This window comes from Cryptomeria japonica, chromosome 2 (genome assembly GCF_030272615.1).
Source record: "Cryptomeria japonica chromosome 2, Sugi_1.0, whole genome shotgun sequence".
NCBI classification, from domain to species: Eukaryota; Viridiplantae; Streptophyta; class Pinopsida; order Cupressales; family Cupressaceae; genus Cryptomeria; species Cryptomeria japonica.
The window spans coordinates 656,640,518-656,666,763 of NC_081406.1; the positions used below are offsets into that span (position 1 = coordinate 656,640,518).

General features: G+C 37.3%; 1 protein-coding gene across 1 annotated transcript in view; it reads left to right on the top strand.

The window, feature by feature from the left end:
* LOC131034070 (uncharacterized) overlaps nt 1-26,246 on the top strand; it is a 123,824-nt gene that overhangs the window by 84,437 nt on the left and 13,141 nt on the right. The window contains exons 12-15 of the mRNA XM_057965421.2: nt 18,692-18,828; nt 19,235-19,342; nt 24,481-24,580; nt 24,699-24,917. Of these exons, the coding sequence (XP_057821404.2) occupies nt 18,692-18,828; nt 19,235-19,342; nt 24,481-24,580; nt 24,699-24,917 (564 nt within the window). The remainder of the gene's footprint in view (nt 1-18,691; nt 18,829-19,234; nt 19,343-24,480; nt 24,581-24,698; nt 24,918-26,246) is intronic.

Genomic DNA, 26,246 nt, shown 5'->3' on the forward strand with positions numbered 1-26,246 from the left:
CATTAACCATTCACAATAGCTTCCATCCATCTAATCATCACCACCTAACATGAGGATCCAACAAGAAATCATGCAATAATGTAGAAGAAACAACACATTCCACCATATCTTCAATGAAAAGGATGTTTATTTACAAGCTGGGCAACAATTTTTGTCTTCTCCTCCTATACTTCTAACTATTGCTTGCTATCTGCTACTTTCTACTAACTATCAACTATTAACTATTGCTGAACGATTAACTTGCTATTACTGAACTATTAACCATTAACCTTTACAAATGAGAGAAGTGGAGCCTTATATAGTGCTCTCAATACAATTGAATGGCTTGGATCAAGTCAAAAGCAATGGCCAAGATTGAAAGATGAAAACCCTAATTAGGGTTTGTTACACCCATTGCATAGCATTTAATGCTTGATCAATGATAAAATTACAATAAATGGGACAAAAGTCCTTCCTTGAATCTCGACTAATAGATGATGTGGGTAGGTGCATTGGATTTTGTGCCCACATGTGGTAGTTATCCACTTTGTTGGATGAGTCAAGTGCATTGAATTTAGATGCCTTGAATTAGAATGATGTGTGAAGGTGAGTTGGTGATGACTGGGCACCACCTCAATTTGCTCATCTTGTAACTCATCACAAGCTATAGGTGATTAAGGCATATCTCTTGATACTCAACATTTCCAAGGTCAATCATGAATGAGACGAAGGTAGGAGATATTCCCAATTTTCTCATCTTCTAACTTTGATTAACTCTTTTGGAACTATCTTCTTGATCCTGAATCCCTTCACTGGAAACCTCCGTCTTGGATAACTCTCTTGATGTACTGGCAGCAATTCTTGGATTTCTGAAGGAAATTCAAGATAGTCATATGTTCCTCTTTAACTCTTTTGGAACTATCTTCCTGATCCTGAATCCCTTCACTGGAAACCTCCGTCTTGGATAACTCTCTTGATGTACTGGCAGCAATTCTTGGATTTCTGAAGGAAATTCAAGATAGTCATATGTTCCTCTTTTGATGTTGACCTCTACACCCGCCTTGAAGATGCTGATATCCTTTCGTTTATGATGATGAGTCTTCCTTAATGATGTTGATGTAGATTCCGTGATATCTGTACTGGATCCTCCCTTTGTCCTTATGATGCGCTTGGGGTAGCTCGAGCTCTTTATTGCACTACTTGCAATGTTGAACCCCTTAGGCAGAGATTGCATTACCAAGGTTATGTAGTCTTTCACCTTGAATGTATTGATCCTATTCTTTCTCCAGCACTCTCATCTCTTGTTTCTTGTATCAGACCTTGATGTTTTCTTCATCTTTCAAGCAGCCTCCTCCTAATGGTAACCTCCTTGGTGCTGTTGCAGTCTGCACCTTTATCCTCTTCTTTAATCAGACCTGCAAGACAAACAAGATATCGTCATGATATTGACAGGTTTCTCAAATCTCTTAACCTGATATGCATTCTAAGTGTTTTAATCTTCTGATTTCATGTCTGATTTTTGTCTTAGGTCTAATTCTGATTTAAGTTTCTGATTTGAAATGTTTCAAGGTCTGATTAATCCTCTAGGTATGATTCACTGATTTGGGTTTGAGCTCTGAGTTTTTTGACCTAATTCCTATCTAGATATCTGCATGGTCTTGGATTTTAGGAGCAATTGGAAGTGGTTCCCAGGTGGTCGGGGTTTTGACCCCCTACTGGAAGTGACCTCACTGGCAGGTCGGAGATTTCAACTGCTACTGGAAGCTGATGACAAATAGGTCGGAGATCTAGGGTCTAAGTGGAAGTACTCCAAGACAGATCAAAGATATTGGTAGCAAGTGGAAGTAACTTGGGACAGGTTGGGGTTTTGAGCCTGCACTGGAAATGCCACAAAATGGTTGTGGATTTAGGCTCTGACTGGAAGTCACCGAGGAAGTTTGTGGATTTAGCCATGAAGTGGAAGTAATCTCAGGTGAGTCGTGGTTTGACCTCCAAGTGGAAGTAACTTCTCCTTCCCTTAAGCCCCTTTCATCTCTTCACAATTTGATTATATACTTGTTTGATCTCTGAAATTATTCATCCCTAGCATCAGCAAACATGTCTTCATGTGCTTAGGCGGGGTTTTCATGTGCAAGTGGAAGTGTTATCAGCTGATCGGACCTTCTGCCTTAAAGTAGAAGTTCGTGGAATTCACTAGCAAGTGGAAGTCTTTGCATGAGGGTCGGGTTTTTGAGAGGCATAAGAAGTGTTAGGGAAGTTTGTGGATTTGACCCTTAACTGGCAGTCATCACAAAGTAGGTCGGGGATTTCAACCCTAAGTGGAAATGAGAGCCAGCAGGTCGGAGTTTCAAAGTCCAACTAGTAGGGCTATCAAGTAGGTTGGGCTTTTGATCACCAACTGGCAGTGGTCGGGGTTTTGACCCCTCACTAATAGTGGCAATAAGATGCCAACTTTACTTGCTCAGGGTATTTCCATTCATTGCAAGAAGATTTCACCAATCTCAATCATCATGATCCCTTTCAATCAAAGTTCATTTTGCCAAGTATGAAGATTATATCACCTTGATCGGGCTTTTGATGGGTCACAAGAAATTATCCCTCAAGATAGTCGGGTTTTTGAGGGGTCACTGATAGTTGGTCATGAAGCAAGGCGAGGATTCAAGGGGTCACTGACTGTAAAAACACTTGTTCAATTTGATGAGTTTGGGCACTTACCTCACTCATTCTAAGGGTCTTTGAACATCAACAATGCCTCTTCATAGTTGCCTATGCCTTCATCTTGATTGACATTCATCAAACATTTCAATTCTTGTGACTGACCTCCACACTTGCACTCAACATTTCACCTCTGACCTTGAAGGCACATGGTGATGATCAAATGAAATGATCATCACAAATCGTTCATCACCAAGGCATTAAGAGCGAAACTGACCTCACTACAACTCAAAGAGAGAGACATGATTACTTCCTGACGACTTGGGGCATCACACCTCCTACAAGCAAAAGACACTACCAGACGACTAAACTAAGACAACTAACCTAGAAAGCGAAGAAAAGTGGGGGTCCCCATTTGCAATGGGGCGATGTGTGAAAACATCACAACAATTCCCTACTATGAATAGTTTGTTTCATTTGTCTAAGCATGTTGTCAAATATCTCATAATCTCTCCAAGTCTAGGAGAGTTTGTATTAGCATATCTTGTGACTCACACAATAGGTGAGATTAAGGAGCAAACATATTTGCAAACAAGTTACAAAAATTAGAGTTTAAAAAAAGATTAAGACTCAAATAATAGAGTGAATGCTATTACAAGAGTGAAAATAATTTACAAGGTAAAAACATTAATAAATTAATAGTTTAATAATTTAATAATAAAACCAACAATTTCTTAGCTGATGATGAACCACTAATCATCATCAAGGATCTTTTGTATCAAACTTTATTCTTTAGCCGCACTTGCCTTTGGCCATATGTTGTACTATGTATTAAACATCATTAATTGTAGAGGTTCCTACACCTCAAGCATCCTCTCTAACAAAATGAAGTAATTGGCATATCTAGCATCCATGGGCTTGAGGAATTCCTTCCTTGAAAAAGTATTGATGAAAGTTAGGGTGTGATGGTTGTAAATGAACATTTGCATGTCTCTAGCTTCTAACACCACTACCTTCCCCCACTCTATTATCTCAACCATAGTGTGCCTACAATTTCTTTTAACAAACTTGCAAATTTTTCAACCTTTAGCTCACAGACATTTCGTCAAACAATTGGTGGAACATTGAAGCAATCACTATTCTTAACTTATTGATGACGAACAGCTGCAACTATCATTTATTACCATAGGTATATTCATAGACAGTCGTCATGCAATGACAAAAAGCCAGATTTGGCAACTACTTGAAAAATGCATGGAAGGAAATTGCATACAAATAGACATTGAAATGAATGAACTGATTTCTCTTTGATGAGCACACACTTATATTGAGAGGGGGGATGAATCAGTATAAGACAATCTTTAACTTATTAAAAACTCAACAACCACAATAGAGCAATCACATAAGATCTGCCAACTAAGAAACACAAGATTTTTGTGGAAACCCTTTCAAGAGAAAACCACAAAAAGGACAGCATTGATCTACTGTTCAAATCCAGCCACTAAAATGAAATTCTCATACAAATCAATGTAGGCACCAACCCATTGGGGGCAACAATCCCCACTACTAAGCACCAACTTAGCAAGAGACACCAATCTCTTCTATTATGAGGCACCGACCTTCACATTAACAAAATCTCCACCTTCTTGAATATAGCTTCAATGGATGATGATCATTTGATGGCAACCATAAAATCTGCTTGCAACTTCTACACATATTTTCTTCTTCAAAAATCTGCTGCCACAAGTCTGCTCTACTCTGTTGTGCGAATTGCACACCCATCCCCGTCTTGGACAGGGACCCCCTAGTTTGTGCCTTTCTGTCCTTGCGGAAGAGGAAGGGGATATGAATGGTCAAGTGCCGCTAAAACCAAATTCGGCCTCTAGGGCCATATTGCGAACTTAAAACTCCCCAATTCTCGCAAAGTCGCCTAAATGTGAAGAAAGAGTTAAAGCCTGCAATGACGTTGAAATGCCGATTTTCGCCAAGGGATACAAAGGAGATAAAGAATGCAAAGTGAAAAGTTGGCAAAAATGCCCCAAATGGCCAAATTCAGACCTTTTAGCCAAAATGTTAAAAAGTGAAAGTTGGCAAAAGTGCCCAAAGGGCCGAATTTGGACCTTTAAGTGAAAATCTGAAAAGTGAAAAGTTGGCAAAAATGCCCCAAACGGCCATATTCGGACCTTTTAGCCAAAATGTTAAAAAGTGAAAGTTGGTAAAAGTGCCCAAAGGGCCGAATTTGGACCTTTAAGTGAAAATCTAAAAAGTGAAAAGTTGGCAAAAATGCCCCAAATGGCCAAATTCGGACCTTTTAGCCAAAATGTTAAAAAGTGAAAGTTGGCAAAAGTGCCCAAAGGGCCGAATTTGGACCTTTAAGTGAAAATCTGAAAAGTGAAAAGTTGGCAAAAATGCCCAGATGGCCAAATTCGGACCTTTTAGCCAAAATGTTAAAAAGTGAAAGTTGGCAAAAGTGCCTAAAGGGCCGAATTTGGACCTTTAAGTGAAAATCTGAAAAGTGAAAAGTTGGCAAAAATGCCCCAAATGGCCAAATTCGGACCTTTTAGCCAAAATGTTAAAAAGTGAAAGTTGGCAAAACACTCCAAAATCCCAAAGTTTGCAAACGTGCCCAAAATCCCAAAATTCACCATTAAGGGGTGAAAATGTCAAAGTTTTTAAAACTTTTCGAATGCCCCTCTTGCTCGAAATTGCCAGGAACAACTAAATTCGCGGAAGGAGTAAAAGCGTTAAAACTTGGGAAATTTTCAAATGACCCTCCAGGCGTTAAATTTTAATATTTGTTAAATTAAATTAATTAATTTTTCAAATTGATTTATTGAAATGAAATTGATCGTTCGCAGGTCGCAGGACGTCATTAGAGAACCAGGAGAAAGACCTAAAATGCAAATCGAAGAAGGATCGCAATCAAGGCCAGGCGCTGAAGACTGGAAAAGAAAAAGATGTGGGGACGCGCTGCAGAAGCACGAGAGCAACCAAACATTGGGAATCGTGCCGCTGAACAAAGATGAAGTCCACCACCGTGACCAAAGACCAAAGAACACTCTGAATGCTGCAAGTTTATGCCTTCTCGAGAAAAAGCACACAGATGGATTTAATTCCAGGAATTCAATTTCTAAAAAGCTGAAATTGTTTTATTGTAAAACTGCTTGTAGGTCCCACTCAGATATTTTGAAAGAAAGGGGAAACAAGTCAGTTGTGGACAATTATGTCCAACTACCGGATAGACTCAAATTGAAGCCAAATAGTGGTAGGTAGTTGAAATTGTGGTTGAATGGATGAGTGAGAATTTAATGGGCATGGGTTAAGGCTGCTAGTTTCTGGAAGGCAGATCAGGACCCTTGAATGCAGTCCATCCTGGCCTCTGATTCAAAATTGTAAAAACTATAAAAGGCAGAGGCCTTTCTTTTGTAAAGGGTTAGATAATTAGAGATTGTTAGATAGTTAGACTCTGGTGAGAGAGTTAGATTTTAGAGTTAGAATAGGTTAGATCTTAGCAGTAGCATAGAGATGCTGCAGAAATTGTTGTAATAGGCAGCTGAAATCAATATATAAGCATTGATTTGGTGTTTATTGTCTTGTTTTCATCCTGTTTGCATGGTTTCTCTCAGCATTTTAGATAGATCTTTCTATTTTGGGTGTGCAGGTATTTGATAGATTCAGGCTCATACCATTGAGGATATACTAATTGTGTATCCTTTTGTATGGTTAACTTGAGCCTTCGATTGTGCTTAGTTCAATTGCAGATGTCCGTCTGAGCTGCGCCAAAATTGGGTGCTTAGGCGTGCGTCTCCAGTTTGAAAATCTTCCAAGTCCATTTGAAGATTGCACCGTTCTTGCAAGGTTGTGAGCTATTCTGGCCAAGCAGGAATTGGTTATGTTGAATCCGTCTACCCGCATACCCATGTTGTTAGTTTTAGATCTCCTAACCCTTTCCTTTTGCTCTTTATTATGTAATTTGAGAATCGCAGCAAACCAACTTGTTGCAAATCATAAGTCCCCTTGTGCTCCCAGCAAATCACATCAACCACTGAGTAATCCCGCAGTCAAGACCTGACAATCAAAACCTTGAGGTCATCCCCTTCGATCAAACGTGAGAAATAGCATTAGGGATTTCCTTATCTCAAGAGAGGATAGGATACTCAGCGAGTTTATTCTATTCTGCGTTGGCCGGATGAAGTCGCAAGTTCAGCGATTTCAGACACGTCAACATACTCTAAATCTGAATGATATTGCATTTGATTGCTTGCTTTCTAACCTCCATTTCAACTTCTATTTATACCCCAATCATGCCTCTTCATGCAATAGGGTCAGCCTTCTCAAGGGGGGTCGGCCACAAGTAGTAATAATAATTTAATTTTACTTTCCCCAAGAGGGGCAACAACATTAAAGGAGTCGGCCCATTTCAAGGAGGCTTCATTTAACATTAAATCAATTTTTCTCAAAAGAGGGTTGGCCCAGATTTGGTCTAATAAATGCATTGAAAGATGTATGGCCTTTGGCCTTCACATATTTAAACCCTCAATGTTACATACTAAGGCATACAATTTTCTTCTTTGACAGAAGCAATATGATGAGTAGTGACCCAGAGAAACGAGACTCGCCTGAAATCGCCCAAACTCGGCGAGTCCGAGTCCGAGTCAGGCCAAACGAGTCCCAGGGGCTCGGACTCGGACTCGGCCGAGTCTGGAGAGTAAACTCGCCAGACTCGGCTACTGGCTAGGTTAATAAAATGACAAAAAAAAAACATTTTAAAAAGTTTTTTTAAAAAGTAATAAGTTTTTTTGAAAGGGCGAAATTTGACATTTTGGTCTCTCCGTCAGGATTATTTTATGGAATATAACATTTAAGTATAAGTGACATTTCCTTATATCTTTCTTCTTTCTTATACTTTAAGCTATATTCCATATATACTGTCAGGATGTTTGAGAGTGGTTTCGGGCCTCAAGGAGTTATATTGCAAAATCTAGTTTTTGGAGGATTCTTCAATTTTCCAGACTTAGTCAAATTTCAGGATCAGGACATTCCAGACTTAGCCAAATTTTAGGGCATTTGAAGATCAGGATGACATTCCAGACTTTATCACTCACCAACTTGACCTAGCTTGGACCTTCAAGAATGATACTCACTCACCAAGCAAGACCCAATTAGCAACAAGAGCAAAACCAGGCCCTAAGGAAGACTCTCAAAGAAACCCTAATTCAGACTTGTAATAAGTTTTTTTGGCCTCGCGGGGCGTTGCCCCTCGACCTCGCCTTGTATCGCGACAGGGAGCGCGCAAGGGGCGCTGCCCCTTGACCCCACCTTGGGGGCGCTGCCCCCAAACCCTCGTCGAAAAATATGGGGGAAACTGCGTCAATAGAAGTAGAGAAAATTTAACCTACGAGTCTGACATTGATTGGATCGACCAGGTAGATATAGAGGTTGAGACTGTAGCCATGGCAGAGGAGGAGCGGAGAGCACGAGCACAGACAGGAGATTCAGAGGCAGATAGTGACACAGATGTTCCTGATGTTGGTGAGCATGGCATGGTGTCACGGGGAGCGGCTATGGCAGTCGAATCATCCAGGACCTACCTTAGACACCTTCGCAGGGGGCTGGAGCCGGAGGGTGCAGGCTCCTCTGAGCCATAGACTTGTAGTTGTATTTACCTTTGGTATTTGTATGAAACATTTGATGATGATCATATGATGACATGGATTTTTTATTCCATGAGTTTTGTAATATTGTATACATTTGACAATATTTATATATCTATGTTTGTTATTTTCTTCAGCTACAATTTGCGTTTATGCTTATGTGATTGATGTATACTTGTGTATGTAATCAAATGAACCGAGTTTGATGATGTTATTGTGCCTTTAAGGTGTATTCAATAAAGGGTGTCTGAAACAAGTTTTAAATATTTAAAAATCTCTAAATTTCTTGAGTTTTTCACTATCCCGAGTCCAGACGAGTGTGGAGCCGAGTCTGACGCCGAGTCCCGAGTCCGAGTCCGAGTTGGCCTTGCCGAGTCCGAGCCGAGTCCGAGTCTCGTTTCTTTCCATGACAGTGATCTGCTCTTCTCTCCTTTGATATCAATGACAACAATATTTCCAACTCTCTTATTTTTGACAATGAGACCTGTTGTTTCTGTGCTCATTTAACCACGGGCATTGATTTGCCCTCCCAGCCATAGACAATTCACAATTGTCTCCCTCGAGCACTATATATTCAATCTGCAATTGTATTCCATTGTTATATTGTTATATATTTTGAATGAGATCACATATCTCATTATATATGCAAGAGGTGTCTATACACCAAGAGTCGCCACTCTTCCAAGTGGCACCAATTATTACATTATTAATATAATGTAATAATTATTGTATTATCATATAATACAATAATTATTATACAATTATATAATTATATTATCTCATAATAATAATATAAATATAATCACAACCTTTGTGATATCAATGTCGGCCTGTGGATTCCGACCACAGCTACAATAGAATCAACACTCCCTCTTAGCTAGGGAGGAATCCTTTTTGACATCTGCTAGTCACATTACCTCTTTGTAATGATTGACCACAATGGCTACATCCATATGTGGAAGGGAAAGATATCACCTCACGTGATATCAAACATTATGGCATATCCATAGATATCACCTCATGTGATATTCACCATTATGATTTATCCATAGATATCACCTCACGTGATATCAACCATTATGGCTTATCCACGGATCACTTCACATGATATCCACCATTATGGCATATCTCAAGATATTACTACATGGCATGTCCATGGATTTCACGTCACATGAAATCCACCTTGAATATCTCTTTATGTAATATCCACCATCATGTCTTATCCATGGATATCACGTCTCATGATATCCACCATTATGGCATATCCATAGATATTACTACTAGAGATATAAACCATTATGACATATCCATAGATATCACGTCCCATGATATCCATCATAATGGTATGATCAATCAATAGCGTAAGATCATCACCTTACGATAATGATCAGATGTACAAGTGTTCACTATTGAGAGATCGTCACCTCACAATAATGTTCACAGGGGCTCATCAAGCATTGAACCAAAATTGTCACGGAGTCACACACATGACATCCACCATGAACCTTATCAGAGGGTGTAGATAAAAGCTTTCTCCTTAAGTCTCTCTCAAAGAGAAATGCAATCACAAGAGTTTACACTTTAAAACATCTTTTGAAAAGAAAAATACATTAGTGAATAGCATACCTTTCCACCATGTCTCTAACATAGTGATACTTGATCTCCACATGCTTTGACCTTCCATGAAATACAAGGTTGGATTCTACATTACTCTTGGTGTATTCCAAGCTCACCAAGTATTCATCTATCCAGGAATAGCATGACCTAGGAGTCAACATAAAGGCCGTGGGACTCCATCCCTTGAAACATAGTCCTTTGACTGATCACTAGAGAAACCATCTTGACATGGTCCACTCCCTCTGAACCAATATGACCAAGATCCTCAGATGTCAACCAAAGCACATCCTCTTAGCTGCTCCCTCTGAAGCTGAAATGAAGCCCAGGTAGGAAAGTACAACCTACTTTCCTCCACCTTTAAATCCAGATTTCTTCGGTCAGAAATAATTTCCAACAACATCAAGCCAAAGCTATATACGTCCACCTTGGGAGTGATAGGAAGGCCCGAGATGCTTCTTCAACGGATGATGGACAATTCAATCTTTTCCTCCACAAACACTCTTCTTTAAAGCGGTACTATGGTGACAATAAATTGTTGGCAGCAAGATACAATTCGCTGACATCCACCGATCTCAGCCTTTCACTTTTCCTTATCTTTCGATGCTCATACAATAATCAATGCAGATTATGCTATACTCATACCAGTTTACTTGTAATTATGCTTTGTTTGTAATTTAGATCTGATTCTCTTTATTGATGCCTGTTTCCACATTCGCATCTTATATTTATTACACACAATATCCACAATTTTTTTTCTTTAATTTTCCCACAAACTCTTCTCTATCTTTGAGATAGTCTGATCACACTGTCCTCTAGTAATCTGTGACATATTTCGTTATAGTCTTCTTCTCAAATCAGAATTCAATACTCATGTAATCAACACTTCACAAATCTGATCTAGCACTGTATTTTATATATTACAATTTCAGCATCATACTTTTACGTAGTATCCTCCTTTATACTTTCAATTATTTTCCCAGTATTAAATTTTTCATTTTAAACTTCACACACACACCACCATATTTTATTTTTTATTTTTTGTTTTTGTCTCACCTTCCCCCGAATCAAATATATATATATATATATATATATATGCACTAATCATCATACCTTTTTGCAAAGATACTTCATTTAAGAGTCATGTATAAATCTTTTTCTTAATCGCAACATGTATTAAGAAGAAATGACATTCATCACACCTTTTTAAAGCATCACTAATAAACAAATTGCATCATTTAGAGAATTATTTTCCTCTTAACTAATCACGTGTCTTGATTTTCCTCATGTAATCGCTTCTTCATAATTTTTAATTCTTTAAGAAATCGCATGAAGTCGTCTTTTTCGTGTTTGTGTGCATTACCAATCGCTCCATATCATTTTTTTTAATTCTGAACTCTTAACTCAGAATCACTACGTTAATATCTCATCATACATGCTGACCTTCAACAAATAATTTATTTGTTTTGATAACATTCCCTTCACGAAACCGCACTTATGAAGTCCCTCTTTATTATTTATCTTTTCCGTGGCTTCAATATGTAATAAAACTTTTATGAAATCCTTTGACCAAGCCAAACAAGAGTCGGTGAACAATGTATTCCTTAATATATCGCTCCTTGATATTCTAAAGTCACCATACATGTTATGAATTTGCTCACCTGGCATGGAATCGATAAGCTTTGTTTTGATAAATTACCGCCACACATTGATACTTATAATCACTGTTCTTTTATTTACTTTTGTTTCAAACACAGTCGATGTCGTTGAAAAGCCGGCCATCTTCAAAAGTAACTCGCCCATAAAATTTGTTTGGTTTTCTTAAGGAAGTCGTCTATTACCTTAATCACTCTTATGAAGTCGAACCACCATGTTTTCTTTAATATATCGCTGCATCTCAGTTGCTGTATTGTATAATCGCTGCATACAACTTTACCACATTTTTCATGTCTAAAACTCACAGCAACACTCTTACGTTTCTAGCAAACACAAAAAGATGTGGACGATATACCAAGGCTCCACATCACTCTTATACTCAAGTCGACTATTATTTGTCGAAAGTCGTTTTCTTAATTTTTTATAAACTTTCTGCCACTTAATACGCTGCATATTGAGATCGCCACTGTTCCTTGTTGAAGACAAACTTATCAATAGTGAAGTTGTCGATGATTATTTCGGTGGTCTCTTTGAATCACTGTTATTAATTTTCAGGGCTGCCTTTGACAATGGTATACAATCTGTGAATAACTTTTCAATGCCACGAATGATTTTCATTTGATTGTTGTTGATAGGCGGGCGCATGACACCATCTTCTTCTCGATGAGTGTAGATTAGTGTTCCTCTGATCTTATTTCAGAGAAGCTCTGCCTTACGTTACTATTGGATGCCTTTGACACATCAGCCAACATTAATAGCAATCTATAATCTCTGTTCTTTTATGACATATCGGCCAGCATACTAATCTGTTTGTTTTGTGTATTAAACAAGGAGTCTTTATATTAATCAGATTGCATATTTGTTCAGTCGATTCTTTCTTGAATATTCATTTTTGAATTCTCATCATTTTCGGTTCCTCCATCTCATACTCAGTTGTCGCAAACCCTTGTCCTGTGTTATCACAGTAATTTCAGTATTGTTTCCTTTACTCGGCTTCGCAGTGATAAGATTGTTTCCTTTACTCGGATTCTTTTGTAGGAGCCGCTCTCAAATGCCATTCGAGCAGTTTGAAGATCCACATGTCGTGACTAACTACTTGTAGAATATTTTGAAACATCACAGGCTGGTAGGGTAACCTGGCTCTTATACCATGTTGTTTTTCTGTGCTCATTTAACCACGGGCACTGATTTGCCCTCCCAGCCATAGACAATTCACAATTGTCTCCCCCGAGCACTATATATTCAATCTGCAATTGTATTCCATTGTTCTATTGCTATATATTTTGAATGAGCTCACATATCTCATTATATATGCGAGAGGTGTCTATACACCAAGAGTCGCCACTCTTCCAAGTGGCACCAATTATTACATTATTAATATAATATAATAATTATTGTATTATCATATAATATAATAATTATACATTATAATTATAATATAATTATATTATCTCATAATAATAATATAAATATAATCACAACCTTTGTGATATCAATGTCGGCTTGTGGATTCCGACCACAGCTACAATAGAATCAACAAGACCAAATTAGTCATACAAGTGAATACAAATTTAATCAACTGATGTTTCAGAAAATACAATCAATATACTAACCAATTTGCTGATTGATTACTATTGGCTGTTTTGTTCTGAAAACTAGCATCTTGCTGACTGTATGACTGTATTATGGACTTCTGTAACAGAAAATCAGACCCTCCAGCTTCACCAAATGAGGCAACAGTAGTTTGAACTTAGAAATGTGTAAGTGTATTGGTTGAATATAATTTTTAGCAACTAATATTGAGTACCATAGTTGAAATAAGTCATATTTATGATGCACTAGCTGTAATGTCCCCTTCTCCGCAGTGGTTAGTTCAGTGGTCCATTGGCCTATTCTGGAGATCCGTAGGCTATTTGGAAAGGAGAATTAGGGTTTCCAACTTTTGTGGAGTTCTGCTCAAGCTTTTTAGGGTTTACCAGGATGGAATTCTTCAGTTCTATTTACGGTTTCCTTCTGGGTTTTTCATGAGCTCCAGGGTGGCATAACATGCATTCGATTCTTTGGTGAAGTGATAACTTACTATTTTTAGTAAGTTAGGGTTTGACTGTTTGGATGATGCTGTCTTATTGAGCTTTCCAAGCTCTTTCTCTGGGTGCGAAGATCATGTTTTTCGGAGGAGTATTTCATGAATTACTATTTTTAGTAAGTGGCAGTATTGAGCAATTCTATTTTTAGCAGTTTGGACAGGATCCCGATCCTGTAGCAATTCAGTGGTCTTCATTGCTCAGCTTCATCCTGGATTTTGTTGATAATTAGTATTGGAGTCATAAGTGATTTAATTAAATATTATTTCCTTATCCTAAGGTTTAATATTTACTTATTTTATTACTGATTAATGATATACTGGGTGACTTAGGAAAAAGACATATTTATATCTAATATCAATGTTATATTTTCCTAAGTTAGGCATTGAAATTTGAAGAATGCATTATGTTATTATTGAAGACTTAGGCAAGTTCGAACTTGTTGAAATTATTGGTAAAAATGCAACTTGGGTGCCCACCTTGGAAAATGAAATGAAATGCAAATTGGAGAGGTGAATTTGGGGGCATTTACATTTGAATTTCAAAGGGAAAAAGCTATAAATACAAGTGCTTGGCCTCCCATTTGGATATCTTATGAAATTGCATTGTTATGCTGCCAGTTTGGCGATTGAAAATCGGAGCTTCGAAGTGTGGCTTCCTAGCTAAGTCTCAGTTTCGTACTTGGAAGATAGTACCTAGCCGTGTTCTTGTATTTCCAGTGCTATTAGAGAGCATTTTGCTAAGTGTGGAGTGTTTTGTGTGGATTTTGGAGTGTTTTCTTGCTGCTGGTCGCAGAGTTGCTGAAACCATATTTTTCTCATACCTCTTGACCAAGTGATTCCTTCATTCTGGGTATTGGCTCTATCAAAACGTGGCATGGAGACGATATAGTCTGCAATTTTATAGCCGCTGATTTGAAGAATTGGATTTTTAGTTGCAAATCGTACCTTTCAGCTGTGCTGTACCATTCTAGGGGTGCATTGGGATGCGTGCTGATGTTTTGAGGTGATTGGACTGCAGGTTTTGTGTTCATGTTTCATCTTCCAGGTTATATCTTTCATTCGCATTTGATTTGGTGTGTTTCCGACTTCATTTGAGTGAGTTATGATCATTTTGGTGTTGCCGGTTGAGACTAGTTATGCTTGTTTGACTTTAGATTTTTGGTACAGAAGCAGTAGCATGATTTGAGTTAATTTGTTAGTTGTTTCTTGCTGTAATCTGCATTGGATATCATCTCTAATCTTCTCTTTCTAAATTGTAAGGTTAAGTAGTAGTACTATAGACTACTAACCATTTCTGGAGGTTGCTTGCCCACTGCATAAGTGGAAGAGGCTGGCTTAGCCGCCTTCTTGTTCTGTAATTTAGTTATGAAGTTCAGTCCTCCCACTGACTAAGTGGTTGAGTGATTTTATGATTGTAATGGTTGTCTCGTTGAATAAGCGGTGGAGTTGAGCTTTTGTGTGATTCAGTCCTCCCGTTGAAACATTGCGGTTGAGTGATTTGTGTCTTGGTGAGTTGTTCTCTTGGCTGGTTTACCGCCAAGTTTCTAGTTTACCCGTTGGATAAGCGGAAGGGGCTGGCTTGCCGCCATTATTGTATTCAGCTTTTCAGTTGGTTTATGGTGCTAACGATCCCTAGAACACTGTATGCTCTCACCCTCCCAAATTGGGCTCTCGGTGAACAAAAGGTGGAAGGGTTCCTTCCAGTTATTTTGGATTATTTCTCTAACCTTAACGGGTTACTGTGTTTGCTTTGTAAATCTTATTGTCAAATAATTTTTCTTTTATTGGGGATATTACACTAGCTGATCCCAAATAATACCAGCAAGACTTGGAAACCTAGAAATGATATTTTGATATTTAAATTTTTCAATGCAAATCTCCAAAAATCTCATAAAATTCAGCACATTAGCAATCTCCCTATGAAATTGCTCCAATGGATGTTGAGGGATTTTTGTCCTCAACCCATATCTTTAGCATAGAGGTGACTTCTGGATGAAATCACTCTCAAATGGCTAGGAGGATTTTTGTCTTTGAAACCATTCTTACCTTCGGTTTTCATCCTACGAGTAAAAAATGAATAGAGTTCAATCTTTAAAGGAAAGGAAATTTGATAATGACCAAGCCAACCTCTTGCCCAAGCCCTCCTTAAATAGATTTTCCATTGCTTTTTAAAAAAAAAAAACATTTTTTTATTCCAAGTGATTTTTAAAATTGCTCTTTTAATTCAACTTTACTTTTAGGCCCAAAAAACAAGTCACTTTTGTGTCTCCTTGTAACATTTTAAGTAATTAAATATAAGTTATCTTTTAATTTTCCATTGTTTGACAACTCAAATATTTAAACATTTAATAATTTATTTTCACACAACCACCAAATTTTTTTACAAAAAATATTAAAATAGTCTAAATATGAACTTTGACTACACCAATACTGTAAGTGCGTAAGATATCCGTCCATTTGAAAGTTGGCGCTCTTGTAAAATGACAGACTTCTCCAAGAAGTGTGGAGTGCTCCTAGAATATCAGGTTTGCTTATAGAAAGTACCATTGTACCTGGCTTGGATTTAAGAACTCTCTACGACTATTAGAATCTCTATCACTATTAGAATACGTTTCCAATAAAGCTGGTATTCTCCAAGAAAGTTGGGTGTTTCCAAGGATGTTGGAATGGACCAAAAAAGAACATTACATCAATGTCTTTCAATGTATTGTTCAATACATGAACACAATTTAGGGTTAAAAAATGTGTTTGTAAGAAACCTCTTCCATCAAGCTTACTAACTTACATACACGGCTAAATTGGTCACCACTTGTGCGACATTAAAGGGCCCAATCTCTTCTATGGAATCCTTTAAAATCTGAAATTGGAAATTTGCATCCTTTTTCTTCTCTAAACAATCAATAGCTTCAAGAAAATAAGAGGTAGTTGAATAAGTAACAATGATATTGATGAGTGGTCAATGTCTAATATTGATCTACCAATCCCTAATTAGAAAGCAATCATTTCTTTTCCAATCCTACTCCTTTTCTCCATTATTACACTTACTTTAGAATACTCTATTTCAAGGAGGGTGATATGCAGCTTATGTTCTTTAGGTGGGGAAATTGAGGAGGCACCAAAAATTTGCTTTATTGAACATTTGAATCAAATAGTGAGAACATGGCACACAAAATGGTATGGCATTGGCAAAGGAAAATTTAGCAGTAGAAGACTTGTCCACCTCACATGATTGCATATCAAACATCCTTGCAACTTGCAACACTACTAGCCCTTTTCTTTCTTTCATAGAACTCTCTCCCCTTTGATTCTCAATATCTATGTTTTGGGTAGGAAATTGCATACTAGACTACATAGTCTCTATTGACATTCCTTTATTTCTTGTGTAGCTGCCCCTCTAGTCTTTGTTGCATAAATGACATAGCCCCTGTTGAGACATGGACCAGCTAGGACTTGAACCTAGGACCTTCCATACGCTGCAGGAGTGCTCTACCATTGAGCTACTGGCCCCTCTTGGACCAGTCCATCGTCGGTCCGAGTGTGGCTTATTTCCAACACCAACACCCCCCCTTAAGCCACACCTCTCGTGTGCTTGGGGCTCCTAGCCTGGACCTAGCTCTGATACCATGTTGAGACATGGACCAGCTAGGACTCGAACCTAGGACCTTCCATACTTTGCTGGAGTGCTCTACCACTGAGCTACTGACCTCTCTTGGACCAGCCCATCGTCGGTCCGGGTGTGGCTTATTTCCAACACCAACACCCCCCCTTAAGCCACACCTCTCGTGTGCTTGGGGCTCCTAACCTGGACCTGGCTCTGATACCATGTTGAGACATGGACCAGCTAGGACTCGAACCTAGGACCTTCCATACGCTACAGGAGTGCTCTACCACTGAGCTACTGGCCCCTCTTGGACCAGTCCATCGTCGGTCCGGGTGTGGCTTATTTCCGACACCAACAACCCCCCTTAAGCCACACCTCTCGTGTGCTTGGGGCTCCTAGCCTAGACTTGGCTCTGATACCATGTTGAGACATGGACCAGCTAGGACTCGAACCTAGGACCTTCCATATGCTGCTGAAGTGCTCTACCACTGAGCTACTGGCCCCTCTTGGACCAGCCCATCGTCGGTCCGGGTGTGGCTTATTTCCAACACCAACAGCCCCACTCTACTCTTCCTTGAATTTTTTTCATTTCTTCCTTTGATGCCTTTTGCAAATTGTAAAAGATGTTTTTTAAGAATTTAATTGGCCTTTTGCATAGGTTTTGAAGAGTTTAGAAGGGCATTCAAATGGATTATTAGAATTCACAGTTCTTAGAGCACTCCATAGAATCCCCAATGCTACTTCTATTGCATCTTTGTTAAGTTTCAACCTCTTTACCCTCAATACCTTCACTACTGCTCATTGTTTTTCTTTTGAAAATTTTAAACATAGCTGCAAGTGCAAACATAAAACAAAAACAAACATAAAATCCTTCCTAAGTGTTTGGAACTTTGTAAAAAGAAAATGCAAAGGAATTTGAACAAATGAACAATGGATAATAAACTTACCTCAATTGATATAGATTTGATGCTCTCTTGCCTTCTTCCCACTGTTATTCTCTTCTCTTCTCACAGCTGGTTTCTTTTTCACAATCTGGAAAATAGAAGAATGTTTTTTTCCTTGTTTTTAGTTGTTAGTGGAGTGGTTGTTTCAGGTTTAGGGTTGGTGTAAAGGGTGTGGCGGTCCTTGTGGTCCCCTCATCCCATTTTTTTTTTCAATTTTGTGTTTTTTTTAAGAAATTGTTTTATTTTTATTTTCTATGTTGGTTCGGCAATAGGGAATGGGTAGTTGCCTATTACTGCCCTCCTATTGTTTCCTTATCCAAATTCATTGTTTCCAACTTTTTTCAAAAATGGTGTGGGGACCAATGCATCCCCACATCCCCATAGCGTCCCCTATAGAGGATGTGTCAAAATATGTAGCATGCTTATCCTTGGTACATAGTATTTTTTCCAGCTTTTGAACATTTAAACCATGTTTTAAGTTTTTCTTAATCATGGATGACAGGTTAAAATGCTAAGTGCAACAGGAGGAAAGCTAAAAGCAAATATTACATCAAAGCCAATTGAAAATGATCCATTCTTTCAAGCTTCCAATGACATATTGCCACGGCTTCCATATATCGTGTGGGATGAAATAATCAAGTATGTGAACAGATTAATTTTCATTCTCAGTATTGAATGAGTATCCTTGTCATTTCTGATTGAATTTTTAGTATCAAATCATCAAATTTATGTTTCTCTTTTTGTATTATTTATGGGTTTAACTTGTCAAATTCTTTGATAGTATTTGTAAGGAATCTTGAATTTCGTTGTAGGGACGTGTTCTGTATTACTTGATTTGATCTATCTTACATCCTTTCCCAAAACTTCATTGAGTTTACTTTTCCCTTTTTGTATTTATGGGTTTAACTTGTCAAATCCTTTGATATTATTTTTAACGAGTTTTGAATCTCGTTGTAAGGATGTGTTCTGTATTACTTGATTTTGATCTATCTTACATTTTTTCCCAAAACTTCATTGAGTTTACTTTTCTCTATTTTGCTGCCAGATTCGATAACGTAACTGTCTATGCACCAGATGGGACTCTATTAGTTCGTGAACTTAGCTTTGAGGTACTACCTAGGAATTCTGTCATCATTATGGGACCAAATGGCAGGTAAGGAATTTTTGTTTGCCCTCGCTAGATCTAAACTGAATAGTGTTGTATTTTATTCTTAAGGTATATAATCATGACAGGATGCCTTCTTTTGCAGAATAGGGGTTTGAGGGTTTTCCATGAAGAGAATCTTAACCTTGTATATGCATATGAATGAGTATGAGCTTTAACACACAGCTAACTGTAGACTCATGCTCTGACCTTGGTACCCATCTTCTATATCGGAAGATGCCCCTGTCTTGGAGACACATATGAGGATGTCTCTGTTGGAGTACAATACCACTGAGGGGGTGGGGAAGGGGGGCAGGAGGGCGAGGAGGCAGGGGTGAATCAGTGGTATACTAATTCCAAAAGACCTTGAAATAAACTTTCAAAAACTTTGCAACATAACTAACAGGCATACTCAGAATTAAAACTTTGGTAGACATCAACTCACATCAAGACAACTGCTGATAAACTGAGATGAAGCATCATATTACACAACATAACAACTTCTGCACTGCGACAACTGACACTGATAGATCAATATCAAAGATGCATCAACACAATATTACGAAGCAATCTATAACAAACATGAGACTCAAGAGCAAGGATATTCATTTAACCATAATACATAAATGAACTATGACTTAATTGACCACAATCAGGATAAGCAAAAATATCTCTACAAACAATACTATATGATGGATATGAGTTCATGCAGATCAATTTAATTCAGGACAACTTAAAACTGAATGACACATGATAAGCAAATGAACATGAGGATCAATCACATCAAAGTAACAACTCATAACACAAAAATTGTCCTGAGTGGGAAACCCTCATGGGGAATAAAAACCACTCGAAATTGCCTCACTGGCTTAATATGTGAATCAAATGTTTACAAGGCCTTACTGGCATTCAAACAGTGTGTCTCACTAACAATATATTTTGCCTCACTGGCTGTATGTAACTGACAATATGCCTCACTGGCTGTATGCAATTGACAATATGCGTCACTGGCTATGTTTCAATGACCTTCATCACAATGCTCAATGTGAATATTAAAAACAGAGTTTTAATCTCTGCATCATTACATAGCATTCCCTGTATGTCTCATGACTTGAGATTCAGGGACAAAAGTGATCATATAATGTTATACACAGATCTGTTTATACAACATGGTCATATTGTGCACTAAACTGGACTTGTGCACTAATAGTCTAATACAATCAAATTATATTTCACAGAGCAGTGTATATTCACACATAATACTCTTCAAGACCTCTTTAAAGAAAACCTTTAGAACCCGAGATCAACTTTTCATAAAACAACAATAGCAGCCTTTTAAGAAATGATGTGCTTCAAATCTAAAAACCCTCTTTTTTTCACTGTAAAAATCGAACCCTCTGTTTTAGATTCAAGTCTTTTATAATGATTGCATGACAAAAACTAACTGCCAAATTCGTTTCCATAACTGAAAGAAAACTAACAATAACAAGCCATTTTGAAACTAACTGATGCTTAAATCAGGCTGTATTGTTTATTTTGCAAGAGAAAGTAAACAGAGCAATAGTACCCGTAACTGCTCGAAATAAAAGATTACAATCTTGCAACCAGATAACCACCACAGTATCTCTGCCTCCAGCTTGAGAGGAACTAACTAACAACCTTCCACTGTCACTGTTATTACCAGCTCAAAGATGAAATCAATGGAAATCTCTGTCATGTCGTGCCCTAGCAGGCGGCTAGGGTTTCAAGGAAGAAACCACAGACTCAAATACCCACAAACCGTTTCTATGTTATGAATTAGGACAAACAAAAAAATGACATTTGATATATCATAGAAACCCGTGTGCCAATAATACCCATGTGCTGAATATACCAAAATGATGTTTCGAAAAAACACTTTTATTTGGTCCCATATAAGTAACACTAACCCTTCATAATGCCGATTCCAGTGAAGATGCATTTTGATGGAATAATTAACCTTTAAAAATAGTTCTTGCATACTAAACACTTGTGTTCCCACATATAAGCCTTGTTCACCTTGAACCATTAACACTTTATTACAATTGTAACAAATAGGTACTAAATGACCTTTGAATAGTGTTAATAAGTCATTAGCACTTATTTAGAAACAATTATCAATAAAATATTAATCATCATAAGGCTCACAAAAAAAAACAAGTAATGAAGATAAATAACCATGCCCTAGGAACAAATAATATCACCTCTCTGTCTTTGTATCCATCAATGTACCAAAGCCCATACTGAGAACTGCAGTAAGAACACATACTATTCAAAATAAACCCGAAAGATGTGCCAGAATGATTGTATATCATACCAAATCAAACCAAAGTGTCATGTCACTGTACCAAGGACAATATACTGGACAATATACTGTCACAATATGAAGACAATCAAGCAACCAGAAACAAATGCCTTATACATTTTGCATTTAGACATTATCCCATAGCTTTTGCACTCACCTTTGTAACTAAATGCAAATATCTTTCTACACATAATCACAACCTTTCCAATATTTAAAGTGAAAGTCTCTCAACACTGTATGCCAAAGATATCACAAGACACCAATGTGATGGTGAAATATATCAAGTAGAAAATGCACTTGAAATTTCGACATTAATGCCAATCCATGCCACTGTATACCATCAATGAACTGTACTGAATATGCGTGAACATAAATATGTCTCAACTGAGATACCAAAACAATGCCACTGTATACCACTCACTGATCAAGAGATCATTGTTATCAATCACTGTTAATCACTATTATCATGAAACCAGGTTAATGCACAAACCAAATGAAACAACTCATGAAGCCAATACCATGCACTGATTATACCAATCATATACACCTGTCCATCAATGAATATACCAATCATATACACCTTTCCTCCAAGCATCACGTGCCATATGTATAATATCAATCAAGTATACCTGGCAAAGGGCATCACTGTGAATGTCAAGATTTGTAGCTTTGTCATCAAGGACAAACAACTGAGGGATGAGAAAACAACAGTCTCTTGATGTTCGGAGATTTTGTATGAATTTTCTTGGTATCTTCACACATTTCGTTGAAGTATCTCTTGAAAATCAAGAAACTTCCTCTTCATGTTTCTTAGATATGTCATATAAATTATATTGACTTTTTGTTGAGTGCTAAAACTTAGTTTGCAAGAGCTAAAAGAACCAAAATAGTACACTAATAGACTCATAATTTTTATCTTATGCATAAAAAATTATGAGCATTTATGCAGTATAAATTTTTCTTTTCAAACCCAAAGAGGTAATGGTAAGAAGATAAACAATTAAAAGGCTTAGAATGCCTATTTGCTCTGAATTTTTGTCTGTTGACTGAAATGGGAGAGATGTGTAATTCATGATAGCAATGACTGTGAAGAGAGCATCGAGAAAGAGGATCTGATATTCAATCACGTAGCTGATGTCGAAGTTGGACCTGTTCCATTGGATGAGATATGATTACCAATTTACCATTTATGAATTTTGAGTTTTGTGTGCTTTAATTGTCACCATTGCACCATGATTAATTTTAAGTATTTAGCTATGTACTCTTGACACTACTTTGGTCCTTGGACCCTGACTGTTATTGTATTTAATCTTAACTTTTTATGTCGCGATTCAGATTATTAAATACCAATATGATTAATCTATGCTTTTGTGACATAATTTTCTGTACTTCAAAATGTTATTTTTTTCATTTTTAATTATTTATATATTTTTAAAATTGTATTGCTATTGTGTAACAATTTTTTCCTTTAAATTTTAATTTTACATATATTCAAATGTATTTTAATTGTTTTTCCTTCAAGAAACCAACTTCAATTTTTTGAAAAATCATGTATCGGTTATCTTTTCCCATCTCCTGTACAATTATTAGTCCTTGTCCCATGGTAATCATGTAGTTGAAAAGGAATGCATGGTAAACCTATTGTTAATTTGTGAAAATAGTGCATCAAAGCCTGCCAATAGGAGATAACATGGATGTGCTATGTTAGACCTTTTCCAATGGGCCGGGGATGGCAAGAGGGATGCCAACCGTGCTGTACACCTTATTCATTAAGATCTTCTCCATTTGAATTCTATGAAGCACACAACAGCTTAGGCAAGGAATCAGCTGCTTCAATGTACAGCACTTTAATTCTTCTAAAGTCTATTAGTGCCAAGCATCTAGATTGCTTATCTGGTCCACCATCCATGATATACCAATACTGTCTATGAATCTATAGTAAATGCCCCAATAGTAATGGCCATGGAGTTCAACATATTATTTCCTTTCAGAATTAAAGCTTAATACAAACCCAGAAAGCTCCCAAAAGTCCTCTCACTTCAGATTCTGCCCACCTAAGATCTTTCCATAATTAGCTGACTAAAGGAACAACTTAGGTATTGCTTGGTATTAGATGGAAAAGTCTATTTTCACTCGTTACGAAGCACGAGTAGATGTGACAAACAACATATAGTAACCGAGACTGATTAATTGCATGAACCTTTTAACCTTTATAGTTGTAACTCAAGGACTCTTAAAGGAATCCTAAAGGTGCTTAAGAGAATAGAAAATCTTGATTTAACAATTTCAGTAATGCTTTGAGGTTCCCAAAATCTTTTCAAACCCTTTTCTTGATACCATTTCCCTCCACAATATTTCAATAATCCTTCACTTTCTGACCTCACTCTGTAGACAACCTTATTTACTGCTCTCTGAAGATTGTATGCATTGATAAAGGATGAAATTTGATCCATTAATACTCCCAAAATTCCAACTCCTATTTATTTCAAACCTTCCAAAAGAGTGCACTTGGCATATTATGACAAATTTTATTCTAGTTATCCTAAGGAGGATACCCCAAGAATAGTGTTTCATCTGTCTTCTCACCTACTTTCTTGTAGTAGAGTTTCCTTCCATCTTTCTCATCCGCATTAATTTATTTTACACATTCTTTCAAGCAGTTAAATTGTACAGGAATATTGATAATTATACAAGGTTTCTGAGTCTGCTGATGGTGCAATTTTTGTTGTCTTTCTGGTTTGTTCTATCAATCATGATTCAGAATTTGTCAATCTGCATATTTATTCTGACATCAAGATCTGAGTCTTATGTGTACCTTTTGCAGTGGAAAGTCTTCACTTTTACGTGTACTAGCAGAATTGTGGCCTCTCCACAGTGGAACAATCAGCAAACCACCTATGGGGAAAATCTTCTATCTTTCCCAAGTATTTCCTTAAATCAACATTTTTATTTGACAAGGCACTCTAAAAGTTTTGTTTGATTTAAGACATACCTACATTTATATCATGTTTATTAAATGTTTCAAGCTGTTTATTTTTGCAGAGGCCTTATGTAGTGCGTGGAACTTTGAGGGACCAAGTTTGTTACCCAGATTTACAACAGGATTCATTGAAACTTGCGACTCGGGTACAAACAAATTTTGCTTCTCCTTCAACACCAATGCAGCAATATTATATTGATGATAATCGAGTGATGGAGGCTTTAGAAGCCACAGAAATTGGGTATCTACTTGATCGAGGAGATGGTCTTGACCAAATTCAGGTGTGCTTGAAGTTTAAGAGATGGATACTATTGGTTTCTTCAAGATGAAACTTTGTTTCTTTAGCTTTTAAATGGTTCTACAGTTCTTTATTGGATTGTATATCTTTTATAATCTTCTCTTGGCCTGTGTCTCCATTTATTTGTGTGCTCTTATTTCACATGGTACCATAGAGGTAAAGCTAATTAGATGTTGGTATGCTTTGCTACAGACTGCCTTCTCTGTGACTCCAAATACACGGCAGGGCAACAAATGTAAATGTGTTAGTCTAATGCAACCCTCAGTTTTATATACGAAGTCTGACTAATGCTAGACCAATCTGAAAATAACATACCTTGATTTTACAATGCTAGGGCTTACTACTATTGGATTCCGATCAACTTGTGAAATCCCTTCAAAATTTCAAATGTACGAGTTTATGGATACTTCCCACAAGTAAATGTAATGTCCCCACTTTGAAATACAATTTAATGGTAAATGATAATAGTAAAATAAAAATAAAAATATAAAAGTATATAATTAAATTTTAATTAAGTTAATGAATGGTCAAAGACATGAAATGAAAAGTTGTGACTCCCTCAAATACGAGATATAAAAGGGAGAAGAGAACCTCATTTGAGAGGGATAATATGGGAATCAGAGGTGCAAAAGGCAGAAATAATTAAGAGTTGCACTCTTTCAAAGGGTGCCGATGGTGAAAGGGTGTGCCTCTTGCCAAAGGGCATACATGGTGAAGAGGTGTGACCCCTCCCTCACATTGAGAGATATAAAGGAAAGGAATCCAAGCATCCAAGGAGATCACCATCGATCAGATCAAATCAGAATTGTTATTAAGTTACGGGCAGTAACATCGTTGTTCTTGGTTGGGGATGTGCTTAATATGTATGCTTAATATATGAAGCCTGATAATGTTCTTATGCAGAATTCAGTAGTAAAATTAATATAGACTGCAATATGTATGACATTCATACTTAATCCATAATACATGAATCAGTTGGAAAGAAATAGACTGCACTCAGAATTACATCAACATCACAGGCGGATCAAACTTAAAGATACCTTCAGAAAGCCACACCGAAATTGACTGATTGCTTATAATAGCATCTGGGTATGATTACCAGTGAAATCCTTATGCAGATAGAAAACACATACAAATAGATTAATATGCAGATATATACAGAAGTTCGATCTACACTCTGATCAAAATGAAAAAAGAATCAAAAGGGAGAATATTTTAGCAGAACAGAAAACAATAAAGGGACCGGCAAACTGTTTTCCCTTTAAGAAGATAAAGGAACCCTCTCTCTAACCCTCCCTTATCAATTGAGAAT